This window comes from Monodelphis domestica, chromosome 7, assembly GCF_027887165.1.
Source record: "Monodelphis domestica isolate mMonDom1 chromosome 7, mMonDom1.pri, whole genome shotgun sequence".
NCBI lineage: Eukaryota > Metazoa > Chordata > Mammalia > Didelphimorphia > Didelphidae > Monodelphis > Monodelphis domestica.
Genome location: NC_077233.1, coordinates 130,121,452 through 130,145,664, shown reverse-complemented (window position 1 = coordinate 130,145,664; position 24,213 = coordinate 130,121,452). Strand labels below are relative to the sequence as shown.

Below are 24,213 nucleotides of genomic sequence, written 5' to 3'. Positions count from 1 at the left end.
ACCTTGGCACTTCGTGAAGAAATGGAGGGATGGTACTCTCACAGATTGAAGGAAGAAGTAAGATAAATATTTCCAATTTTCACTTGATTCCAAAAAATGGATACAACTTAATTTTGTTTTATATTTCTCATATGCCAGTTACTGCACTATGGAGGCAACATGGTATAGTGAATAAAGTTTTAGAGCTGGATTCAGGTACACAAGCTTTCAAATCACATCTCAGATACTTTGTCTCTGTGTGGCTCTTTTCATTTAACCAGTTTATGCCTCAATTTTCCCATATGTAAATGAAAAGAGGTTGTCGGCCCCTGCAGTCCCTTTTTAGCTTTAAATATATGATCCATTCATATTTCTTGGCAATCTGACCCTGAAGTTAAAACAACCTATCCCACCCCAAAAAGGACATTTCACATATTTTTGTAACAAGGAAACAAATTTATTGATTTTAAAAGACAAGACACAATTTTGTTTTGAAAAACACAAGAAAGCTAGCCTGAGTTCAAGTCTGAAATATTCAGAAAAATCCTACTAATATCTTTAGTATGTTCCAGTCATTTGTTTAAACAACACACTAAAAGTTAATATATATTTTTATAATTATAAAAGTTCCCCAGTTATTGTACAGTACACAATACAAATCGCCCACAAACTATTATTTAGCTCCTGCCAATTTTGAGAGGACATGATATACTAAAAGATTTAGCATTTCTCACAAAAATCACATCAGGAAATACGTATTTACAAAATCAAATACATTATACAAAAAAACCATCACATGTTATTCTGTAAAGATGTTTTTAAATAATTAAAAAGTATATTCAACTGTAGTCCAAAAACTGGAAAAGAACATTACATTATCTCACACATACAATCTCTACAAAAAGTTGCTTACCTCATTTACATAATCTATTCAGTCGATTGTAAAAGAAATGTTCAAATATCTCCTAGTGTTGCTATGTTCCTGTGCTTGTGTGACTGAATAATGTAATCTGCCACTTACTAAGTGAAATTGAAATGATGGCACTGAAAAAAAAATACAGCATTTTAAAAAAACACAATGAAAGAAGTCACCTAGAAGGTACGAAAGCCCTGAGTGATAGTAGAATTACTGATTGGTAAGCACTACAATTAACCTAATTAAAAGTTTACCACCTCAGGCACAAATTTCCACGTTTTCTAAAGGCACTCACTTAAAAGTTTCTGTAACCATTCATGATGGTTGCTACCATAGGTCCAAATTGATGATGGAGATGAGTGGAGAAAAAAAATTTGCTTTGGTACAAAAGATGCTTTTTAAACGAATAAAATTCTATACCTCTTTATTGGGTTATTTAAAATTGTGTCCAGCAAGTTAAAACAAGGCAATAATAACTACTTGAAAATATTAATTTCTCGCAGGAAAAAATTTACTTGGTTATCAACAGTCAGTGGGGAGCTTTGTCCTCCCAAGAATCATAATTCCTCTAAACTGAGATTTATTGGTGAGCTAGATAAACAATTCTTACCAAAGATTTCATTACTCAGGGCTTCCAATCCCAACATCATAATTTGTTTGAAAAAACAAAGGAAAGCGGGAAAAGAATCAAAACCAGAACCAAAGAAAAGAACAGACAAAACACCTTTCAAAAATAAGGCATATCAGAGTTTACTTCAAATGAAAACTAGGCAGTCACTTTGTAAGTGGCTTTTACTATTTTAAGTAAAATTGGTAAACTAAACTCAGGTCTACTGGCACATAAAATCACTAGCAGCAATGATCAAGGCATGCAAACTGAGAAGCATTTACAGTAAATTATTATGAAGAATTTTTTTTTGTTTAAAAAAAGAGAGTTAAATTAAAACCCTTTGAGTATTGCATTTGTTTTAAACTAATTTTAACATGTGAATAATTTGCATGGTTTGACTTTCTAAATTGCTTAAAAATAAAAATCCCCAATGTATCCAGCAATACTTGCACTAGACTAATGATGTGATTTTGCTGGACATCTTACTAGGATACGTTCTTCTCTGCTCCCTGCCAGGCCAACGTCTCTGCAGGTGACCCCATTCTTGGGCCTGAGGGGACAGGGGACAGAGGGGACCAAGTGCACCTAGAGTATCCCTTGAACAGAATCAGCTGCTGTGTAGTAGACTGACATCGGCAGATGCCAGAAGCAGTATACATAGCATAGCGTCCCTTGACAGATGAGCCTATAAATCAAGTACCGTTACTCTCCATTCTATCTACATGTGATCTTTATGACAAAATACAAAAGAATCATAGCATAAATAAAATTATATCCGTTATGGATGCATTCCCGAACGTTTATTCTGTGAAAGATGTAGCGGTGACCCGCCTAACTGCCTGGCAATCGTTCTCTCTCCTTTAGCAACTAAAACTCTTCTTCCATTCCTAAGGCTTCACAAAGACTTGTACATTGCAGTTCTCAGTAAAGGAAACTTTAAAAAATAAGTCCCAAAATTCAAATTCGTCTCTTTTTTTGTAGCCTACCTTTTCAAGGCAATCTAAGTACCTTCCATGTGTAGTTTTCAGCTATGACATAGGTGTACAGGCCCACAGATTCGTCCCCCTTTCCTAGATATTTACATGGTATGAAAAAGTGAAAGTTCTAGTTTGTTGTAAACAGCACACATAACTTGGATGGCAGTGACTATTTGGGAATAAGTATCTTGAGCCCTCTTCCAGAAAATTATAAAATGTATAGAAAATGCAAGTATTTAGTCTGGAATTTTTTTCTCTCTCTTTAAAAACAGTAGTAATTAGACATTTGGATAGAATAGAATATCTTTACCAGACTCGTCTAAATAAATGATCCGAAAGGCTTTTGTCCCCATTGTATATCTTACAATGCTCAAAGGGTTAATACAAGGTAGTAATTACATCAAGTGGATTTTCCTAACACTAGAACTAAGCATTGAGTTATGCTCCTATCCCAGTTTTCTTCAAATCACCAAACTAGCAGAAACACTCAGATCCCACTCATTGACTTGTTCTAACTGTATACACAGAGGTTGTCCTATTCTGTAGAGACAAGGCCCAATTTTCAGAAAAGATGACTGCCTATGCCAAATTAAAACTTTTTTTTTCCACTTTCTGGAATTCACTTTGTCTACGTTTTACAACTGGTAATCACCCAAAATAGGAAAACAATTCCAGAATGTCTTAGTTGGTCTTTCTTTCTTTCTTTTTTTTTTTGAGGGGGAGGGGTTGATATCACAAAGGTCAACTTGGTGGTTGTGACCATTTATTTCATCAGATTGCTCATGAAAGAGAACTGCCAACCCCTTTCACTTGTGTCCACATGGTGAGGACCACACGTCACAGGGACCGACACACATCATTTTTTTTTTCGTTTTTGTTTTTTTTTTGTTTTTCTCACTCAAATTATCAAGAGCATAGCATTTCAGATACTTTAAATACATCATCCGAAGAGAAAGGAAATGCGCCCGCTGGGCGTGGGGGAAAGCATTCGTGGTTACCATCTACAGACCATATACATTCCTGAAGGATGCTCACAGCACTAGACTAGAACAGGTTTGTTTTCACTCGTTTATGACTCCAAGGCGGGCATGCTGCACACGACTCACTTCACACATGCCGCGTTAAAACCGTTTTCTTAAAAGTTCAACATCTAGCAAAAGGGACATGAACGGTGTGGTACAGTATGAGAGGAAGCAGAAAAAGGACAACGGATGGAAAGGGGAATACGCTCCATCGAGCAACTCCAGAGTCAGCTTTGATGACGACACACGGTGCCCACAGAAAACTTGAGAATGGAGCCCTGTGTGTGACAGGGAGAAACAATTTGCCAATTGGACCCCCCTCCCCCCTCGCCGTGATCCCCTGCCCTCCCAGTGCTCACTGTTTTCTTGGATCCTAAGCTTTGGGGGTGTGTATATATATATATATATTTTTTTTTTCAAACTCAAATAAAATGATAGTCAATCTTGAGGGCTAGAAATGTCTTTTAATAATCCCCCAGATGAGTGGATTCTACCCATTGGTTGCTCTCTGAAAAAAGTAAGAAGTGTTTCCTCATTATCTCCATATTCACATAACTTGAAAGGTCCTTTTGGATTATACTATGTAATGTCATTATAGATTATAAAATTATAAGAATCTTATAAATCTATAGATTATTGATTGTTAATGCTGGATTAGAACCCCAGGTAAAACGTAAAGAAGTTGTTTCTCCACGTATTAATAGAAGATCATTGACGGAGATTTAGGGTCCAAAGTATGTTAGAAAAATACCAGAAGCAACAAGTGATAAGAAACTGGAATAAGACTTTCGAATGATGCTCCAAATTCTTTGGACATGTGAATCGTTGTAATTTAGCTTTCAAGTGAATACCTAAGTCAGATTGGACCTGGGGGTTCTATGGAAGGAATCTAAGCCCATTGTGGTGTCCATACCATTGAGGAGGGCACAAAGGGAAATGCTGGTGTATGTGCATACACATTCTTCACTATAAAGATTTCTGGCACTCAACCTTTTAATCTTGTTCACATTGTGGATCAGAAAGCAATTAATTGGATTAAGTTGGAAAATGACTTCACTTTGCTAGGCTCTACCATGTTCTTCTTTAGAAAAACAGTGAACAATGGGGGGGAAGAGGTGAATAATGGAGGGTTCCAAAGACTCTACCTCTCATCTCCATCTAAATTTGCATGTTGCAACCAGAGGCCTCTAATGGTACAAACAAATTCACCATTAAAATGAAAAGGGACAAAATGACCAAAAAATGCATTTAAAGTTTGTTAACACATAGCAAGAAATTCATAACTACATTTGGTCTAGTACAGAACATCAGTATTAAAAGAAAACAAACAAGTCACAAACAAAAACAAAAACTGTCGATGTTGAAAATGAAGTGTTTTTTTTGCCATTTTAATTTTAATTTCACTTTATTTTATTTGTAAACATTTCATAATGCACAATGAAGTGGATAAATGTTTATTGAAGCTTAGCTTAAGTTTTTTGGTGAGGGGTGCAAAAACATGTTGACATTTAGAAGGGACTAAAAGGATGATCATTTAAATGCTATTAAGATTAAAAAAAAAGCTATGGTCCTAGTGAAGACTCCAAAAATATGCCTGATTTGTATAGCATAATATATGAATCAATTTTTAACTTTTTACACTTATAATGTTTGAAATTTCATTAGGAAAATTTAGTTGATATTGGTTTTTCGATGCGCCTAAGAAAATGAAGCAATAAATACACCATTCATTGCTTGTGTAGTTAAGTCATTTGGTATAGTAAACATGACAGATTGGCTCCTCCCCACCCCCCCAGACAAACTGGGTAAGTTCAACCCTCTAATTGTATATAGGCCTTATTAGGAATCTGCAAATTCTTGTGCTTTCCCTCATTTTTGGCTTGTTTTGTTTTGTTTTTTTTTTTTGCTTATTCATTTTTCACTACTTAAGTAAATGGGTGTGCCCACATTTAAAACAAACGAATAAAAAGGATGGACCATTGAACACACGGACGCTGCTTCACATTGATAATATTGGGGATAGGCTCACCTTCCAAACTGGTGGCAGATGGACACCCCATTGTGCTCACACATGAGCGCCCGCATGTGTGCGCGCAAACACAAGCATACACATAGACACACAAACACACACACACACATTTAAAAGATGCACTGCAGTTAAGTACCTGCTCATTTTGTTTACTTTCTAAAATTAAAATGAGACAAGGAGGGCTTAGAAAATATGTCATGTTGCTTGGAGGTAAGGGAACCCTACTTTGAATGACACAAGTTGGTATTAAAACTAGCCTGCTACCCCACAACCCTAAGCAAATCTGATTTGTAAGAAAGTGAAATTCAGTTCTAAACAAGAAAAACTAGGTTTACCACCACTTGGAGAGAGGAATTCAACCCTCCCTTTCTCCAACCCCCTTCCCACCCTAAATTTCTTTTGAAGAATATGTAACCTGCCCTTACTTCGGGGAATTGGAAAATGACAGGCACACCTTATTAAATGGATTTCAGAGTTATTCATATTAACAAAAAGTACTAAACCTTAGCTTCAGTTCTGTTTTTAAGGCACCATGTAATAGCCGAGGTACAATGATCCCTGATGTACATTCTTAAATGGCAATGGTCCATCTAGCCACCTACTCCAATCCTACCGAGTTGGGAATAAGTAAAAGTGAGGTGTGCCAGTTACACTGCCTTAGTTTTCTTCTTAAAATTTAAATCCACTTACTTTAGGAACCAGGAAATATCTTTTTTTTTTTGAAGGAAATAATGACGCAGGTTGCTACATTCCTTGCATTCTATAAATTATCTTTTTAGAATAGCAGCACATTGAACTACTATTAGGAAAAAAAAAGACCTGGAACAGAAGAAAGTCATCCAGATGGAATGGTTTCCTGTATGTCCAGCTCAGCATAAGTAGCATGTACACTTAAAATAATTAAAAAAAAAAGTCATCACTTTTTTCAGTTTCAGTATCTAACTACAACAGCTCCACTTAACAGCAGAAAGCATCTGTGTGCAGTGGCCCCAAATACAGACTCAGTAGTATTCAAACAGAGGGATTGGTACGCAAATAATATCTAAAACTCGATGTTTAACGGAAACTTGCATTGTTAACGTGGTTTGATAATTATGTATACATGTTACGTACACATCAGCATAATATCTGGCAATTCTGTCCTTTATTCTGTGCTGCTAAATGCACAGCTCAATTTTTTTCCTCAGAGAATAATAGGTGACCTTCCCAACCCTCTAGCATTATAATAAAAACACTCTGTATTCTCCCTCCACACTCAGAAATAGTATCAAAATAGTGTCTTATGGTTCTGTCCAATGAAAAGCACCTTTCAGTGATGCATCTGCTGTCAAATGAGTATATGCCTCCAGTGTAAATCAAAGGAATTTGTTTCTTTTGATATTTCACAGAAGTGCACCTAATTAAAAAACTTACATATGAAATCATACACCATGACTAACAATTAACATTAACATATTTTTTAAACTATGAAAAAATGTAAATTACTTTTTAATTATAAGAAGACAAAAACATTGACATTAAGCTTTGCAAAAATCCTTCTTGACACCTGAAACTAAGAAAACTCTTCATATTGAGAGGCAAATGATTTGTTTACAAAAAAATTAAACAGACCTGGCAAAAATACATACACCCATTCCATTTCACAACTCCGAAAAAAGGTAATGTTCAGCACAGATAGAATTTGACAACAGTCGACCTTCAGGCTTATTCTTTTGTCAACGTAAGCCCAACATCACCAGGGTTAAATAGAATCTGGAAAAATAAGCTTTAATATTTGTTAGACTGCAGTATAGGTGTTTCCAGTGGCGCTGCACTGTCTGATAGTCTGAGTACTTGTGACAATGTGCTCGTTGTGAATGGGATTCAGAAGGTTCTGCTGTACCCCACTCTCGAGGACTGGCTGTAGGCAGCCCACCTGAAATGCCTGGTTCAGCTCTGTTTTCTCCCTTTTGGCTTGAGGCTCTGCAGAATCATCCAGTTCTTCATCTATTTCGCTTTCAACTTCACTGCCTTCGTCTGTACAAACAAACAAGCATGAAGACAGGAGCCAAAAAAGACTAAAAAGAAGCCTTTCTGTCTTTGGATCATAAGCTAAGGGGCCCCAGTCAACAGAGACAGTGAAAGGGCAGCAAGGAGAAAAGGATTTCCTCACACCCCACTCGGAGGAACCAAATCAGTCGGGTTTCTCCAGCTGGATTTACCTCCATTGCTGCTAAGTGGATCCTACAGTGACCATTTAAAACATCATAGAGAACACAATTTAATAACCCTTTTCTGTGTGTAACAACCTGCTTGCTCTTTCCTAAAGGACAGGAGGAATCGTGTTAAAATAAACATCCAGGATATCCTCGAAGGGGAGAAGATACCACAGAGGAGCTACATTTGGGGTGTATGGTGACTACGGGAGAGTCCGTCCTCTGCATCCTACCTTGGGGATGGGGGGGTATGCTGGAATGGGACAGCGATGGAGTGAGGCAGAGGCCAGTTCAGGGAATAAAAACTAATCCAAGAGTTTCTTTTTTTCTTTTATATTTTATTATACTTTTATATTTTTTATATTTTATAAACACCATTTGCAGAAGCCACTTTGTCTCTTGTGGGAGGTCTCCCGAGGTTATTTGTAATACAGAACTCTCTCACCCGAACTGAGGCTAAGACTCATCACCTCAGTTCACCGTACCCTAGAGATGGCCATAAATTGATGGGTAATTGCTCTAGTATCTACATTTATGGCCATCTCTAGGGTACATTAAACTGGGGTGATGAGTCTTGGCCTCAGTTTGGGGAAGAAACTGTACTACAGGTAACTCAGGGTAGTAGCCCATTAGAGATGAAGTGTTCTTGTTCATTAATATTTTGGCTCCATTAGAGGGATAGCATTGAAAAACGCACTGCATTTCTACACTCTATTCTTAGAAAATTCTCTAAATTGTTATTGGGACTTTCCTCATTGAGAGTTTTAAATAAAATTATGGGCTTAATTTTTGTGTTCATGTTGCATGTGTGTTGTGAATGTGTGTGTATAATTATGAGGACAAAAGTGAATAATGTAAAGTTCAAAGACATTATATCTAAGAAAAGGTAGCATATTATATAGGGTAAGGAGAGCTGGACTTTGAATGGGAAATCACATAACCTTCCCAGGTCTCAGTTTCTTCAACTGTAAAATCAAGTGGTTGGGCAACAGGGATCTCTAAGCTCCCTTAAAGCTCTAAAATTCAGTGAATCCAAGATTCCTTTAAAGGAGAAAAGCCTAAACCTTCTGTAGTTTAATTTTCTAAAAAACAAGGTAGTATAGACAAGTTCCACATTTTTTCTACTTTAGAAGAATATCTCAGCCAAGAAAATATTTGTATAATATTTTAAAATATTTACCTTTATCCATATTTCCAGGGGATACAGCATTTAAATCACCAAACTGCAAAACAATAGGCATTTATATAATAGTCAGTACAAAACAGAATAAGAAATAAAAGATATACTTTATGTCATCTTTGAAAAAATGTCAAAGTTGTTAAAGCTGAATTTACTGAATTTACAACTAAATCTCCATTTGGATGATTTAACCTTTTTATAACGAGGTAAATGATAAATTTTTCTAGTCTGTTTTTGTTGGCCTATTTTACACTTTAAAAAATCATGAAGAGATGAGGATCCATTAAATCAAATTATTCAGATTAAGATGGATGTTCTAATAAATTCTGGAAAAGATTGGACCACGTAAGATATTCCAGGCTCAAAATAAGCAAGCAACCTTCTAACACTATACTTTAATTAATCACTGGAAAATTAACTACTCAAAAGTCTCTCTGCATTAAAGAAAGCCAATACAGTGGAACATTAGTTTTTAAAGTCTTCTTTTTTATAAAAATGAAAAGCCTGTTAAGGAATTAACATGGTTAGAATAGTAAAGATTCTTAATCTGGGGTAGATATGTTTCAGGAGTCTGTGAACTTGGATGGGAACAAATTAGATTTTTATTTTCACTAACCTGTACCTTCTCTTATATTATTCTTATGCATCTTATTTATTTAAAAAAACATTACTTGGAAAAGTGGTTCCTAGGGTTTACCAGATTGCTCAAGGGGTCCAAGATGCATAAAAAAAGGTTAAGTATCTCTGGTTTAAAAGCTAAGGAAGGTGTTAATTTGGATCTCTTTTTTACTATGATAACTTATTACTAAGATTTACATAAAGGAATACATTTTAAAAAATGCTTTTACATCACCAGTGGAAGTATAATACAAGGGTTTGAAGCAATGGGGAAAATATTAAGGAGATAACCATATAATTATTTCTCTTTTTCAGCCAGACATATTGACTAAATGCCTACTACTTGTAAAGCACTGGCCTATGGTATTGGGGAAACACAAGTGGAAAATGACACGTTTGGGGTCATATCCTTAACAATTATTCTTAAGTGAGGAAACACACTTGGAAGTCTGGGAATGAAGACTACTAAGTGAACAACTGACTAAGAACCTGACACGACAGAAGGATCACAGAAAGAAAACCTTTGACTTAAAAGCTTTCATGTTTTCAGTCCTAAGAGATTTTAAAATCTGAACATTCATTTGCCATTACCAAAAATCCAGATCTCCTGAAAATGTGGAGGTTTCAACTTTAAAAATGTACATGATTTGATGTGTCTCTCTCTGCCAGGGTGTACTATGAAATAATAAGGCTCATTTCTAAACAACACCTAGGGTTTATATGTTCCAATTAATTTTGGACATGAACCTAACTCGCTCATTTACTCACTAACTGTAACTAACTTGAGAGTCCATACATTTGAGTAAGGATTATTCAAGACATTTTTGGAACTCTCGAAATTGCCTTCAGGGCAATCTATAAATGGCACAAGATAATCAATTTTTATTAATTTGTGGTTGGTTTCTTCACCCTCACATGGCAAAATCTTACTTGATCACCTATTGAAGCCACAAGACTCAGTTCTTAAGACTCATTTTTAACTGCTTCCATAAATCAAGTCAACTCTGGTCTTAGCTGTTACCCATTCGTGACTATCCACCTTCCATTTCTATGCCCTTCCCCAGGTAGGTCCCAATGTCTGGAATGCACACCTTCCTTACCTCTAATTAACAGAATCCCCAACTTCCTTCAGAGCACAGTTCAGAACCTACCTATAATGAGGCTTTTATTAATCCTCCTGCACTTATTAGCACTCTCTTGTTCCTGAAACTATTTTGTATTTTCTTGTGTAGATATCATATACATTCAACAAAATGTAAGTACTTAAGGGGGCCCTTTAGTTTTTGCCTCTCAATCCTTAAAACGGTGCCTTGGCACACAGAAAAAGCTTAAGAAAGACTGGTTAGATGGAAATGAATCCTGAGGGGATGCAAATTTGCCACTGGGCATATCTGAAAGAATGCATTTCAGGTTCTCTCAACAGTGCTAAGATGGAGTGCCACAGAGGTCTGAAGCTGTGACAGCAGGAAGAGATGTGACAGCGCTCATTCACCTATGTGACTTCTGGTATATATGTTTTAAAAAATTAGCCATATTACTCCAGAGCTACAACTGGTTAACTAAATAGTCAGAAATGCTGAATTGTACTCCAAGTTGTTCCTGTTCACTGGGGTCACTTATTGTGATCATGAACCAACTCACACAGAATAGCATTTCTGGGAAGCCTGCATTAGATAGAGGTCTAATTTCTCTAACCATGAGCAGAGAAGAGATGAATAGGAGTGGCTGTTGGGCTGTAGTGCCAGTTTCTGCTACATATTTAGTCTTTTGAGGATTATGGGCAGAAAAATTATAAAGCAGGGAGGGCTACTTGGCATTGATGTGTTTCTTTTATCATAAGGATATTCTTGATGGGCACTTCAACTGGAATGGATTTCAGAGGAAATCCGTTCTACCTGTTCTAGACCACCTGTGTGACCTCAGATGAGTCACTTTACCTTTCTAGGCTTTAGATTCCTCCCTTGGAAAATAAGGGGGCCAATTAGCTGATGTCTCTAAAGTCTCTTCCAGCTCTGTCTATGATCCTCTGAACTCCAGTGATGGGGGAACTCATTCCTTTCTGAGGTAGACTATGTCCCTTTAAGCATACAACATTGCTACAAAAAGCTGAATCCATATATGACTTGCTTTATTCTCCTTAGAACATTTTCTCAGTGCTTTGTGTGAAGGTACTAATGGCATGCTTAATAGACTGACAGAGAACATAGAACTGGGAGACATAGGTAATAAGTTAGATGGCAGAGTCAGGATTCAAAAAGATCCTGACAAGGCTAGAGATGGGCTAGTTATAGTAAGATAGAATTTAATAGTTTCATGGGTCATGAAACCACTCTTCCATGACAAAATCAGGATCCAAAATGATAACGACATTAGGATGGGAAACCTAATAAGGTGAAATGTTATAATGAGAATTTCAAGTTTTATCCCTAGGCTCCGACAATTACCTGCTTACATACAAGATGGGGGAGGTAGAACTAGAAAATCGTTTATATCAAAATTATTTGAGACACAAACTCAATAGGAGTCAACATTGGAAAAAAAAAGAATGTATTCTTCAAAAAGAAGATGATGATGGTTGAGAGGATTCAACATCAGTTTTAAATCCCCATGAAGGAGCTAGATGGAGGGCATCACACTGACTACTACAGAATTTATGATTTAAATTTGATATATATGAAGAATGTTATCACAGTTTCCTCTGGGAAATCTTCAGAAACACACATCTTTTCCATTCAATGGAAGTGAGAGCAAGAGGTATAATTAAAAAGAATGTATAGTAAACTGATCATTTTTTAAAGGCACAGACACACAACTAGATTAATGTAAATTAAGATACATCACAATTATATGTAGTCAGTAATTTAGAAGTTTTTGAGGTTGGGAATGGGAGGTGTGAAAGAGACTAAATATTTCAGATGGATACCAATACTTCAAAAGAAATCTGGCCAATAATATTTTCATAAATATTATGGTAAACCTCTCTTACAGATATTTATTTCATTTTTCCAGATTGTCCCAAATTAAATGATTTCATTATATAATGAGATGATATCTAATATTATAATTGCTATTACTACTAATACTAGTTCACTGGTTTAAATATCTATGAATATGTTAGAATGGCATTAAGTAGGTAGGAATGTTTGTTTATATTTACTGTACACTTGCTTACCACATCTATGGAGAGGGAGCATGGTGTAGTGGAAGGATAGTTAGACTTGGAAGCAAGAGAGATCTGTGTTCAAATCCTAACTCAGATACTTTCTTAGTATCTGACCACGGTCAAATCATTTAACCTCTTTGAGTCACCTGGCTAGTGTAAATATAGTCCTCATTTTAAATAGAAGGTACCTTAGGCTCAGAGAAATTAAATGACATCTATCCAGGGTCTCACACCTGGTCACTGTCAGAGCTAGGATTGGAATCTAGGCATCCTGGCTCCACTATGTTTCCCCTGTTGTTTTGCTGTTGTATACATGAATATATGCATGGGTACATACACACACATATATAAATATATGCACGCATGCATATATTTGTATATACAGACAGGTGTGTACATATCTATGTATATACACACATATGTATACTTATATGCATACACATATTTAAGTCAGCTTCCTTTAGTGTTCATCCTTTCTGAGCTATCAGTGTGGCATTGTGGAAGAAGTACTGGAGTTAGAAGTCTTGAATTATCACCATTATTTTGCCACATAGAAGCTGTGTGGCTTTGGGTAAGTCACTTAGCTTCTCTGATATTCAATTTCCTCATTTGTAAAATAAATGGGCTAGGCTAGATCTTTAATGTTAAGAACCCTCTGAGAATCTATAACTTTAAGCTTATCACTTTCAAAGGAAAAAAAAAAACTTTAAAAAATAAAGGTGCCTACAGAGTTCTCTGAATTAATTTCTAGCCTTTGGATGTGACAGAGTGCTCTTTATATTTTAATTTTAGCTATTAATTTCTATATACTTCAGTATTCTTCTAGTCATTCTACCCCCACCCTTTCCACAAGTTCTTTATTATATATTCCTTTCATTCTAGCTTGTTAAAGATTTAATTCAAGTCTAGCTATGAATGTCTGGTTAAGATCTAATTTATGTTTATGTTCCTTCTCTAATGTTTCCGTTTTCTTTTCTAATTGACTTATTTTCTCCATTCTTTTTTGGTTGTTTGTGTTTTGCAAAGCACTGAATTAGTTTGCCTCTGATTACCACTTTGGCTATAGCCCAAAGAATACTGTTGGATTCCTTGTAATTCTGTGATTTATTTGTCTGAATGTTTAAAAAAAAAACAACAAAAAAATAAACCCAAACTGTCTACAGGCTATTCCTCCTCCTCCTCCTCCTCCCTGCACTTTCCAATACAATGTCATTAAATCCTTCATGTGCCTTTATTTAATTTGTTAGGTTATCTTTAATTAACATTTTCATATTGCTGTCATCTAAAAAAAACAAGTGGACCTAATTTCATATTTTATTATTTAATTTATATTCAAGTCAGTTTAACCATTTATTAAACACCTACTATGTGCAAGACACCAACAAAAAATGAACTGTTCTCATCCTTAAAGAAATGGGGTGTGAGGATGACAGGGGGAGGGTTGGATACAGAATATCCACAAGTAAGTATAGTACATGATAGTTTGAGGACAGAGAGTGTACCAGTATCTGTAGAGTCCAGGAAAGGCTCCATCAGAGAGGAATCTGAAAAGAACTGAGACTCAAAGGGAGAAAAGGATTTTGAATGGCAGAGCTGAGGAGGGAGTGCATTCCAAACAGGAGGGCCAGCCTACATGAATGGACAGAGACAAGAGGAAGAATGATGAATTAGGGGAGCAATCCGTAGTACAATTTGGCTGGTAGTTATGAGTGTATGAAGAAGTATATGAACCTGTGAGTATAGAAGGACAGAAATAGGAAATGAGGCTGGGAAGGCCTTATATTTCAGGCTAAAGAGTCAGTATTTTATGCTGGAGTTAAAAGGGAGTCACTGGAGATCTTTGAGAAGGTGAGTGACACAGTCAGGTTTGGGCCTTGGGAAGGCTCCTGGCAGTGAGTGGGGGGGATAGATGGGAGAAGAAGGAAGCTGAAATTAGGGAGACTAATTAGAAGACTATGTCAGTCCTGGTGAAAGGTGATGGATGCCTGAACTTGGCTTCATTTTGTTAATTGCTTAGAGAATAAACATGAAAGGGATGGATGAGGGAGATTGTAGATATAGACCAATATGATGTGGCAACTTAGTCTAAGGGGGTGGTGGGGATGGGAGAGGGAATAGTCAGGAAGAGTCTAAGTTTATGGACCCAGGTATGTGGGAGGATGGTGGTAACCTTAATGCATACAAGGACGTTTAGAGGAGAGCTGGATTTAAGGGGGGAGCTGGGGAATTATGGGTTCTGGATATAAAAGGTTTGATATATCTATGAGACATATAGGAGATGTATGGTAGTCAGCTGATGATGTGAAAATGGAAATCAGGAGACTGGGATTGGATTTATAGATTTGGCAGTCATCTATATAGAGATAATATTTAACCCTATTGAAATTAGTTCAGATCATTTCAGAAAGGAGTAGCACGAGACATTTCCTGCTAAGGAGGAGTGAGAGTGATGATAATTCAGTAAAGATGTCTCAGAAAAACAGGTAGGAGGAAGATTGAGAGAGCAGTGTCATGGAAGCCAGGAAAAGAGAGTATACAGGAGGAAGGGATGGTTTATAGGATCAAAAACTCAACAGAGGTGAAGGAGAATGAAGACTGAGAAAAAGCCATTGGGTTTATCAGTTAAATTATTGGAGTCATGAAAAGATGGTCTAAATTACTAATGACAGAGAGGTGATTTGGCACAGTGAATAGGGAGCTGGTCTTGGAGCCAGGGAGACCTGACTTCAGGTCTCAGATCTGTCATATATTGGCTGTGCTACCCCAGGCAAGTTGTTTAACTTCTCAGTGACCTAGTTAGCTCTCTAGGTTGCAGAAAAGGTGCTGGCTCCATCAGAGAAATTGCAAGTCAATCTCTATTGCCATCTCTATCTTTAATAAGAAAAATAGAAATTAAAATAACATACCACAGGTTTCACAACATTTCAAATCAAATTCACAGAGAAGATAAAAAATACAAATGGACAAGTTAAGGGCTTTGGAAAGACAGAAACTAATATTCTGTTGGTGCAGCTATATATTTATTCATTTTGGAAAATGATTTGGAATTATGTCAGAAACATTACTTAAACTTCACATATCATTTGACTCAATAACTCCACCACTGGAAATGAGGTAAAAGAGAAAAGAAAGGTCCTATATATATGTATATATCAAAAGATTAAGATCAGCACTTTTTAATGTATCAAAAAATGGATGAAAAGTAGGGGCTTATATATGTTATATATATTATACACACACACTTATTTCCTTTCTCCTATTGATATCATTCTGGTTTTCCATGAAATTCTCATTTCTGCCTTCCCTCTGACTCCACAGACTATTCTGTATTGTACTTTCATAATGCATTGATCCCTCTCAATTATGTAATTAGAGATAGCATAGTATAGTGGATGGAGGTTCAATTTTGGAATCAAGAATGCTATCTCAGACCATAATAGTTGTGTGACCATGGGTAAAAGCTGCTTCTCAGGGACTTAAGCAACTCTTTAAGACTCTAACTTGCAGAAAATATGCTGATTTGCATCATTGGAAGGAATTTCCACACTAGGAGTTCCCTAGACCAGTGAAATCAGAGGTCTGGATGTTTCCCTCCCCTAAATACATTTTGTAACCATCTGTTTGTGCCATCAACCTTTATTATCAGACTAAAGGCTACTTTAGGGTACAGGCAATATCTTTTCTAAACATTAAGTTCTGTGTGCTGAAGGTGCTTAATAAATTGAAGAGGAAACTCATAACTTTCTGACTATGATTTTTACAGAACCTTTTTCATATTTTCAACAAAAATCTAACTAAAGAAAAACATCCCAGCTTTGGTAATAAAACTCAGTATTTGAAGTTTCTTATGTCACACATTTAGACAAAGTATCACAAAATCAGCTCTACTCTTAATGATCAAGGAAGCAGACAATAACAATGTTATTCCTATTTTGGGTGGGGTTTTAAATGGTGAAAATCTTTTGTGATGGGAAAGACAGCTAGATAATCTAACTCCCTAGAGTTGTATTAGTCTTCCACAATGAGCTCTCACTTGGCTCTAACTCCCTCTTCCTTTCCAACACAATCAGCTATTATATCTAGAAAGAATATCAAAGCCAGGTTAGAAATGCCAGCCCAAAGTGCTGGGGCTCTCCTGTAAAGGCAGAATTGAGATGGAGAGAGCAGTTGGTTGCCTCTTTAGGGCAACCTGCAGCAACCATCTTTTTGCCCTCCTGTGCCAACTGCCCTGCCTCCTTGCTTGTGTTAGCACTTACTTGTGACTATCACTTCATTTTTTAAATCATGGTACTGTAGTAGAAAACTTCCATCAAGACAACAAACATGAATTCCTTCCTGCCAGCTTAGACTTTCTTTGCTCAATATCATTCAGCATGAATTAAGATGTTTGTCAGTGGCTTGGTGGCAGCAGAAGTAAAATCAGAAAGGATATCTTTTAAGACCACCAACTAACCAAGCACACCATGTTTTCCGCCATTGGCCACAGGTGGCAAAACCCTCCATGACTAAAGTGTACCCTCCAGGGTAATGTGTGCCTACATAGTAAAACAGGCACTAGGTGGAGCTGTCACTCCTTAGTCTAAGACCTAAGGCATTGCTCCCAAACTGAGTCCCCTCATTAGGCAAATCCAGTTAACCAGAAAGCACTTGGAGGGCCTAGAAGAGCCCCTTCCTCCCTCTATTAGGCAGAAAATCAGATGGTGGGCTTTTTTGGGAGAAGGGGGGCTGGAAGTTTGTCTTGGAACTTGGCATTCATCAACTCTTTTAACTCCCTTAAATAATGTGAATGACATAAACTTTAGTTTTTCTTCTCTTTAACTCCACCACTTTTTGAGAACACAGACCCACAGGGCTTACTAGCCAGAAAGGACCATCCACACCATCTAATCCAACACCATCATTTTATTGAGAAAGTAACTATGATTCAAGGAGGGTGATTTTTTACAAATAGCCAAAGTCAGGAATCAAACTCGGAAACCTGTCTCAAGAGCCGATCAAATAATTAATTAACAAGCATTTATTAAATAGTTACTCTCTGCTCAGCACTGTGCTAAGAGTTAGAATCCAGTGTTCTCTCCACTATATATACTACTGATTTTCCTGCCTGCTTCTGACAGGTAGATCCCATCTGGAGGGGCCCCTTTCTTCCCTACAGGTACCTATTCTCTACGGACAGACACGGTTAATGCCCAGCCACCTAACTGATGGGCAACTGGAGGTTTAATACCAATTAGGACCTCTGTTGACTAGCACACCTTCAGGCCAAAGTTTCTCCATCCCTTTGAGAGGAGGCTGCGGCACAGAGCCAGAAGTGTTGAGAGGCTGGCGAAGGAAGCTAACAAGCCCCTAGTGCTGAGGCACTACAGGGACATGGCATGTGACCCGGACATGACTGCACAGGCCCTTCTCTGAAATACAAGGGGAGGGAAGAATAGGATAAAAGGCATTGAGGAATAGAAAAAAATCCACAAGACCAAGTTTCAGGAATAAAACTCATAAAGTGAGAACTATTCATGTAACACGCCCCATCCCAAAGAGACAGGCTTTGCTGATTTGCTTCGTACCCTGGATTCTGATTTAGTTTTCGGAGACGTGATTTCTAGTGTCTTTTCTGCTGCAGAGCAGCTGTGTGGCTACAGCTAAGTCACTTGACCTTCTGGGTCTATTTCCTTACCTGTAAAATAAGGGAGTGAAACGGCATGAGCTGTAAGTGCTTGTTCAGCTATGAAAAGTCTGTATTTGTTGTGTTTCTCAAAGCAGGGTCTAACTGTACCTCTTCTACTAGACAGGGGGAGACAGATGCAGATGCAGATACAAATGCAAAAGCAACATACTAATCGAAAATAGAATAGAAACAGAATAGAAAAATAATTTCTATTGACTTTGATCTATGGATGGCTGTGGAGCTGGTAAAGGGTGTGAACCTTTTGCTATATGGTAGTAGAGTTACTTTCCAAAGTGTTTTGCTTAGGCAAATACTCAAATACGCTTCCAGTTTCAAATTAGTTTGCACATAATGGCCAAATGGAACAGTTAGAGGGGGAGGCAGTTCAGCAGCCTGCAAAAAGTCATTTTGGAATAGAATTATGGGGTAGTTCAATCCACAAATACTCACTATGCTCTAGGGGGATGCAGAGGAGTCACATGATCATAGAGCTGGAGCCCTAAAACAAACTATTTATAGAGCTAATCTTCAAAGATGTTCAGTGTGGTGAGGATACCATCTACTGATACTCTCACTTCTGGCAAAGGCCTCTCATAGTTTCCTTGTTATATTAAGAGCATAGGAGAGTTTCCTTTGGAAACATGGTTAGGGTGGAGTTTTGAGAAAGATGGGGAATTATTCAGACAGTAATCTGAATTGTATATAATTAGTCATAATTCATTCCTATCAATTCATCCATTTAATTCAATGCAGCAGGTAATTATGGAACATTCATTATGTGCTAAAATAAGTAAATCATTCCATATCCAATTCTCAGTATGGTCCTTGACTACAATGGACTAATAGCCATTGAACTGGCTTTCTTCAGATCTGATTTTCCTTGAAAAATCCAACCTTCTTGAACCTAATTCAACTAAATGAATCTTTTTTGTTGTTCTATGGACTTTCATTTAAAAATCCTATTTCTTTGTGATCATTTTTATCACATTTTTTAGCTTCCATGGGTTTTGGTCTCTTTCAAAATGGCTGCACTAAAAATGCACTGGTTTTATTTTATTTTATTCTGGTTCTAAAATAAATGGCAAAATTTTGTGGACTGATCACAGATCATTTAATGTTACTGAACTGAAAGTTTTCTTCATAGATGAGATTCTATTTGCCCATAGAATTCTGTAACTTCTGTAATGATTTTTACACTGATACTCAAGGTTTCAACAGTGAATATATAAGTTCAGAACTAGAGAATCTTGCATCATCTACTACAGTCTTTTTCTTTTACAGATGAGAAACCAAAGTCCCGAGAGATTAAGTGACTTGAGTAAGCTTGTTAGTGGGAAGAGTGAGACTAGAACCCAGGTCTCTCGAGTCAATCTAGTTCTTTAAATGGAAAGTAGCAACTGTACTTTATCCACAATGCCATGATATCTACATATAGCTTCAGTGCTTAAGATTAGTAGATACAAATATAAAGGGCTTCCAAGGCATATTTTTCCAAGGTAACCATGTCTTCAAAAATAGTATTCTTAAATACCTTCATGGTATTTCAATAATACTTTTCTGAATTGTGTATGTATAATTAAAGTCAAAAATTTTTTATATGACAATAAACTTATATTTATAGTCTAAAAGCGCAGAAAGTTCAACTAGTGGTAATTTTTATGCTCTTATTAAATAAAGGGAAAATTGACAGCTAAACACAGTTATCAGGGATTTATTTAAAAAAAATTTTTTTTCAAGGCATATTATCAAGTCAGTATAGATTAAGCCCAATCTTTCACACCTCCTATGTGATTACTGCTGTATAATAACAGCTGATGTTCATAATTATAACCCTGAGGTCTTGCAAAACCAGGAAGTGACTTCTGAGTCATTAAAAAAAGATTAGATTGTGTTTAGTATAGTTCAGCATTAAGTAGGTTTCATATGTGCTATTTTAAAAATTGGTAATGCATATGTGCTATATATACATGGCGACTTACCCATGACACTCAATTATCCAGAACACCACAGTTCCAGATAATGGGAATTTACTATCTTTGTTCTTTTTTTTAATAGTTCAAAAATTATAGGGATGCATTTTTATCAGTTTCCCTAGAGTTTTCAACATCTTGTTTAAAGGTGAGTTTTCTACCTTTTTATATGCAAAAGCTGTTGGAATAAATGCTTTGCATTCTGCAAAAGGTTGCTTTGTTTGAAGTATTCAAGCTCTCTTCATGAGAAATATGAAATCTATGCATCACTCAATAGAAACTATCTTTTGGTTCAGTTTTAAAGGATGGTGAGCGGCTGGTATATATGTCATCACACAGTTAAACAGTGTGTCTCATGACTTATTTAACAGGTGTGTGGACAGATGCAACCTGTTTTTTACATTTTATCCCAACTTTTAAAATTTTCACCATTGCCAGAAGGCCACTAGGCATCTGTACAAAATTTAAAGCAAAATAAAAATTTATATAAAATCCAGCCGTAAACAAATTCTTACTCATCTACTTCTCTCTTTATGACTAAAAATTCAAACAAATGGAATTTCTCTGATATTTTAATAAGTTGTATAAATGTGGCAGGTGGTCATCTAGAAGAATATTTTTCTTGGGCTTATAAAGCTATTTCTAATTAGGAGTTTCACAATATTATGGTCTCTTTTGCCACTATAGAGATAGGCATGTTTGTGTGATAATTGTTTTGTACAAAAGGGACACACACATATGCATTTGTCCTAGCAAAGCTATATCTAGATAGACAGCCTAGCTATTATTGAGAAGATAGAGTTTGCTTAAACATAGAAAAATCCCTTCACTTAAAGGTTGATGAAAATTATCTTTTGAGTTTTTAAAAAATGTTACTCAAGACAAAAATAATTTATCACTTAAAGCTTTTTTTAAAAAGTCAAAGTTTTAAAGAATGTCAACAATTCTTTTTACGTCTCCTTTTTAGAACAACTATATCTGTCAAAATGAGACTGGCCAGGCAGTTGAGCAAATATTTTCATTTAGATTATAATATAAACATATTTTCAGGAGAGATCTTGTTTGACTATTTCCATGTGATAAAACAGTAAAATATCATAGAGTAGAATCAAAGTAGAAAAGGGATTGTCTATAAATTTCTATGCAAAATGCCAATCTAGTGAAAAGTAGGAACTATGGTTTAGAGAAACCAGACAGAAAGAATTGAAGAGAATCTCGTCTTCCCACAGAAAACATTCTGACTTTCAGTGTCTGAAGAGCTTAGTCTTAGTAGGAGCCCTCATTCTGACTAAAAGGTGGCAAGAGAAGTTATTGATATAACCAAATAAAGTAGAGAGTTTTAGAGATTAAAATTAACACCTTGGGCTGCCTGCCACTCAAAAGTGAATGGATTGCTAAGCTGAATTTAGAAGATAATGGATGAACCATGACAAAAGATGTTTTCACAACATATCTGAGTAGCAGCTTTACTTAAAGAAAAAATGGGTGATAAATGAAAGTATACATATGAGGAAACAGAAATCAGTCAGATAAAAACCACAGTTTTCATGGAAGTCATAAAATATGGATTTATTCCATGACAATTATAATGTGGAAGATACTATGTTATGCCTGGGATGGAGAAGTACAAAAATAATAATAAAATAATTCCTGTCCTCAAGGAACATCCATTATGGTGAGGAGATATAAAAAACATACAGATGATACAAGGTAAATAAGAAGGGAGAAAACATTAATAATCAGGAATCTGGGAAGACCCTGTTGGATAAGTCTTAATATGTCCTAAATATTGATGGATACTATTCTGAAAAGGCAAATATGAGGAGGAAGTCCCTTCCAGGAAAGGGGAATAGCTTGGAAAAATGAACAGAGACAGAAGATGCAATGTCATATTTGAGGGATGGTTGGAATACATTGTAAAGAGTAATCATATGAAAGGGTAAATTTATACCAGACATAACACCAATTACAATTAATTTTATAAAGGATCATCATTAGTTTAGGTAAGCTGCAACATATTATCAACAATGGACTTAAAGATCACCCAAATGGTGGGCCCACTATTAAGGGAGAGGGATAGATGTCATCTGGATAAACTAAGTGCTATGCTGGTAGTGTCGAGGAATTAAGTCAATGAAAGGAAGGAATCTAGTGCATGGTGGATGTTCTCTATGAAACTTATGAAAATACATAGTTTAAACATTGGACAAAATGTGAAGGCATGAATGAATGGTGACTGGTACCTAGTAGAGGTACCAACATCAACAGAATCAGAGCTCCAACAAGATAATATTCCAGAACCACCTCATGGTCCAGGTATACATTCTACTGGAATACACTAAGAGGCAAACTTTCCAAAAGAAAACCCTTAAAATACCACCCATCTCCAATGAAACTCCATTCTCAGGAGACAGGAATGGCAAAGACTGAGCTGAGAGCTATTTCTCGAAGAAGTGGAGCAGATAGCACTGAAAAAGCCATATAATGGTAAAAGGGGTATGACATACATACTACAAATAGCCCAAAGGAGTATGGGAATAAACTACCACCATGACAATAATGGCCATCTGAACTAGAAGACCTGAATGTGCTTTGTTCCTAAGGCAGGACCAACTGCTGTTTGAGCTATACTTTTGAGGCCACTAAGATACTTTTGCTAGTACCCTAGGAATTCAAATGACCTAAGACTAGCAGGGAGTGAGAAGACATTTTTTTTTCCATATATGTTTTTCAAGGAGGCCTGGTGGAAAGGTATGGGGAAACCAGGAAGCAGTGGCTCACTTATATTTTCTCTCTCCCCCCACCCCCCTTACTGGATAGCCAATTTGGAGTGAGAAAAGTGACCCAGGAGTCAGAAGTAGTGTGAGGCATCAGTTTTCTGTGAGGAGACCCAGGGTATCAAATTAGCCTTAATTGTGACTGTTTAGCTTAGCAGCCTTTCTTGCAAGCTGGTCAGTTCTGTAGCAAGAACTTTAAAATCAAGAGGCATTTTATGCTGAATTTTCTCAAATTCTCAGTTTCTGCTTATGTCTCTGCCAATATATTACGGAATGTATTGGCACACATAGATAAAACAATGCAATAGTCAATGTTGAAATTGTGGCTCTATTTGGTTTTTACCACCTAATGCTGCCTGCACAAATATCCTTGGAAGCTACTAACTCTTCATATTACATAAGCTACTCATGCCCACTTTCTATGTCCCTTTGAGGTATAAGGCAAAGGTATAAGGATCTCTCATCAGGCTTATTCACATAGCACTAATGAGAAGCCCTGTTATCATTACATCCTGCTCATCCTTTTAAAGAGTCCCAGGAGGATTTGATGTGGTTGATCAATATGTCAAGCACGCAAAAGGGCATGCTGATTTTAGAAGATGTAGGTTATCCTGGCACCAGAAATTTCAAAATACTTACCTTATATTTAGATAACTACTGGCACCTTGATACTAGGTAATGGGGAAAAAATAACTGAAAACAGGCAGGTGGGAAAGGTAAAAACTAAGAGAATTTCAAAGATGATATGGCTGACCCCTAAAACTGAACAACTACAGTATTTCTTGCCCAGTCACATGCAAGCAAATTTGTCTTCTCTTGGATATATTTACCTTTGGAGAAAAGCCCCAAAGTACAAAATTTTGTAGAGAAAAAAAACAACGTAAAGGCAATATCTTGAAGCACTATATCAATGTGATCTTTATTTTATGTGGATTGTAGTATTTGGGGCAATCATTGAGATAAGTGCTTCAAAAACATAAATTAATGTCATTAAAAATAAGAAAAATTCACTAATTTTCATTTTCCATCTTTTCCTACTTAATGGCAGGAGTCAAATATGTACCACAAACATGTATTCTTTGCTTAGTAGAACTCTGGAAGTTAGTAATCCA

The 24,213-nt window shown here is 36.4% G+C and overlaps 1 protein-coding gene across 13 annotated transcripts in view; it reads right to left on the bottom strand.

Annotated features, from left to right (window-relative positions):
• Positions 1 to 7,004: 7,004 nt before the first annotated feature.
• RFX3 (regulatory factor X3) overlaps positions 7,005 to 24,213 on the bottom strand; it is a 349,544-nt gene continuing 332,335 nt past the window's right edge. For all 13 annotated transcript variants that reach the window (XM_007499524.2, XM_056805460.1, XM_056805461.1 and 10 more), the window contains 2 exons: positions 8,909 to 8,951; positions 7,005 to 7,549 (listed from right to left, as the gene is read on the bottom strand). In XM_007499524.2, coding sequence (XP_007499586.1) covers positions 7,311 to 7,549; positions 8,909 to 8,951 — 282 coding nt within the window. In that variant the 3' untranslated portion in view covers positions 7,005 to 7,310. The remainder of the gene's footprint in view (positions 7,550 to 8,908; positions 8,952 to 24,213) is intronic.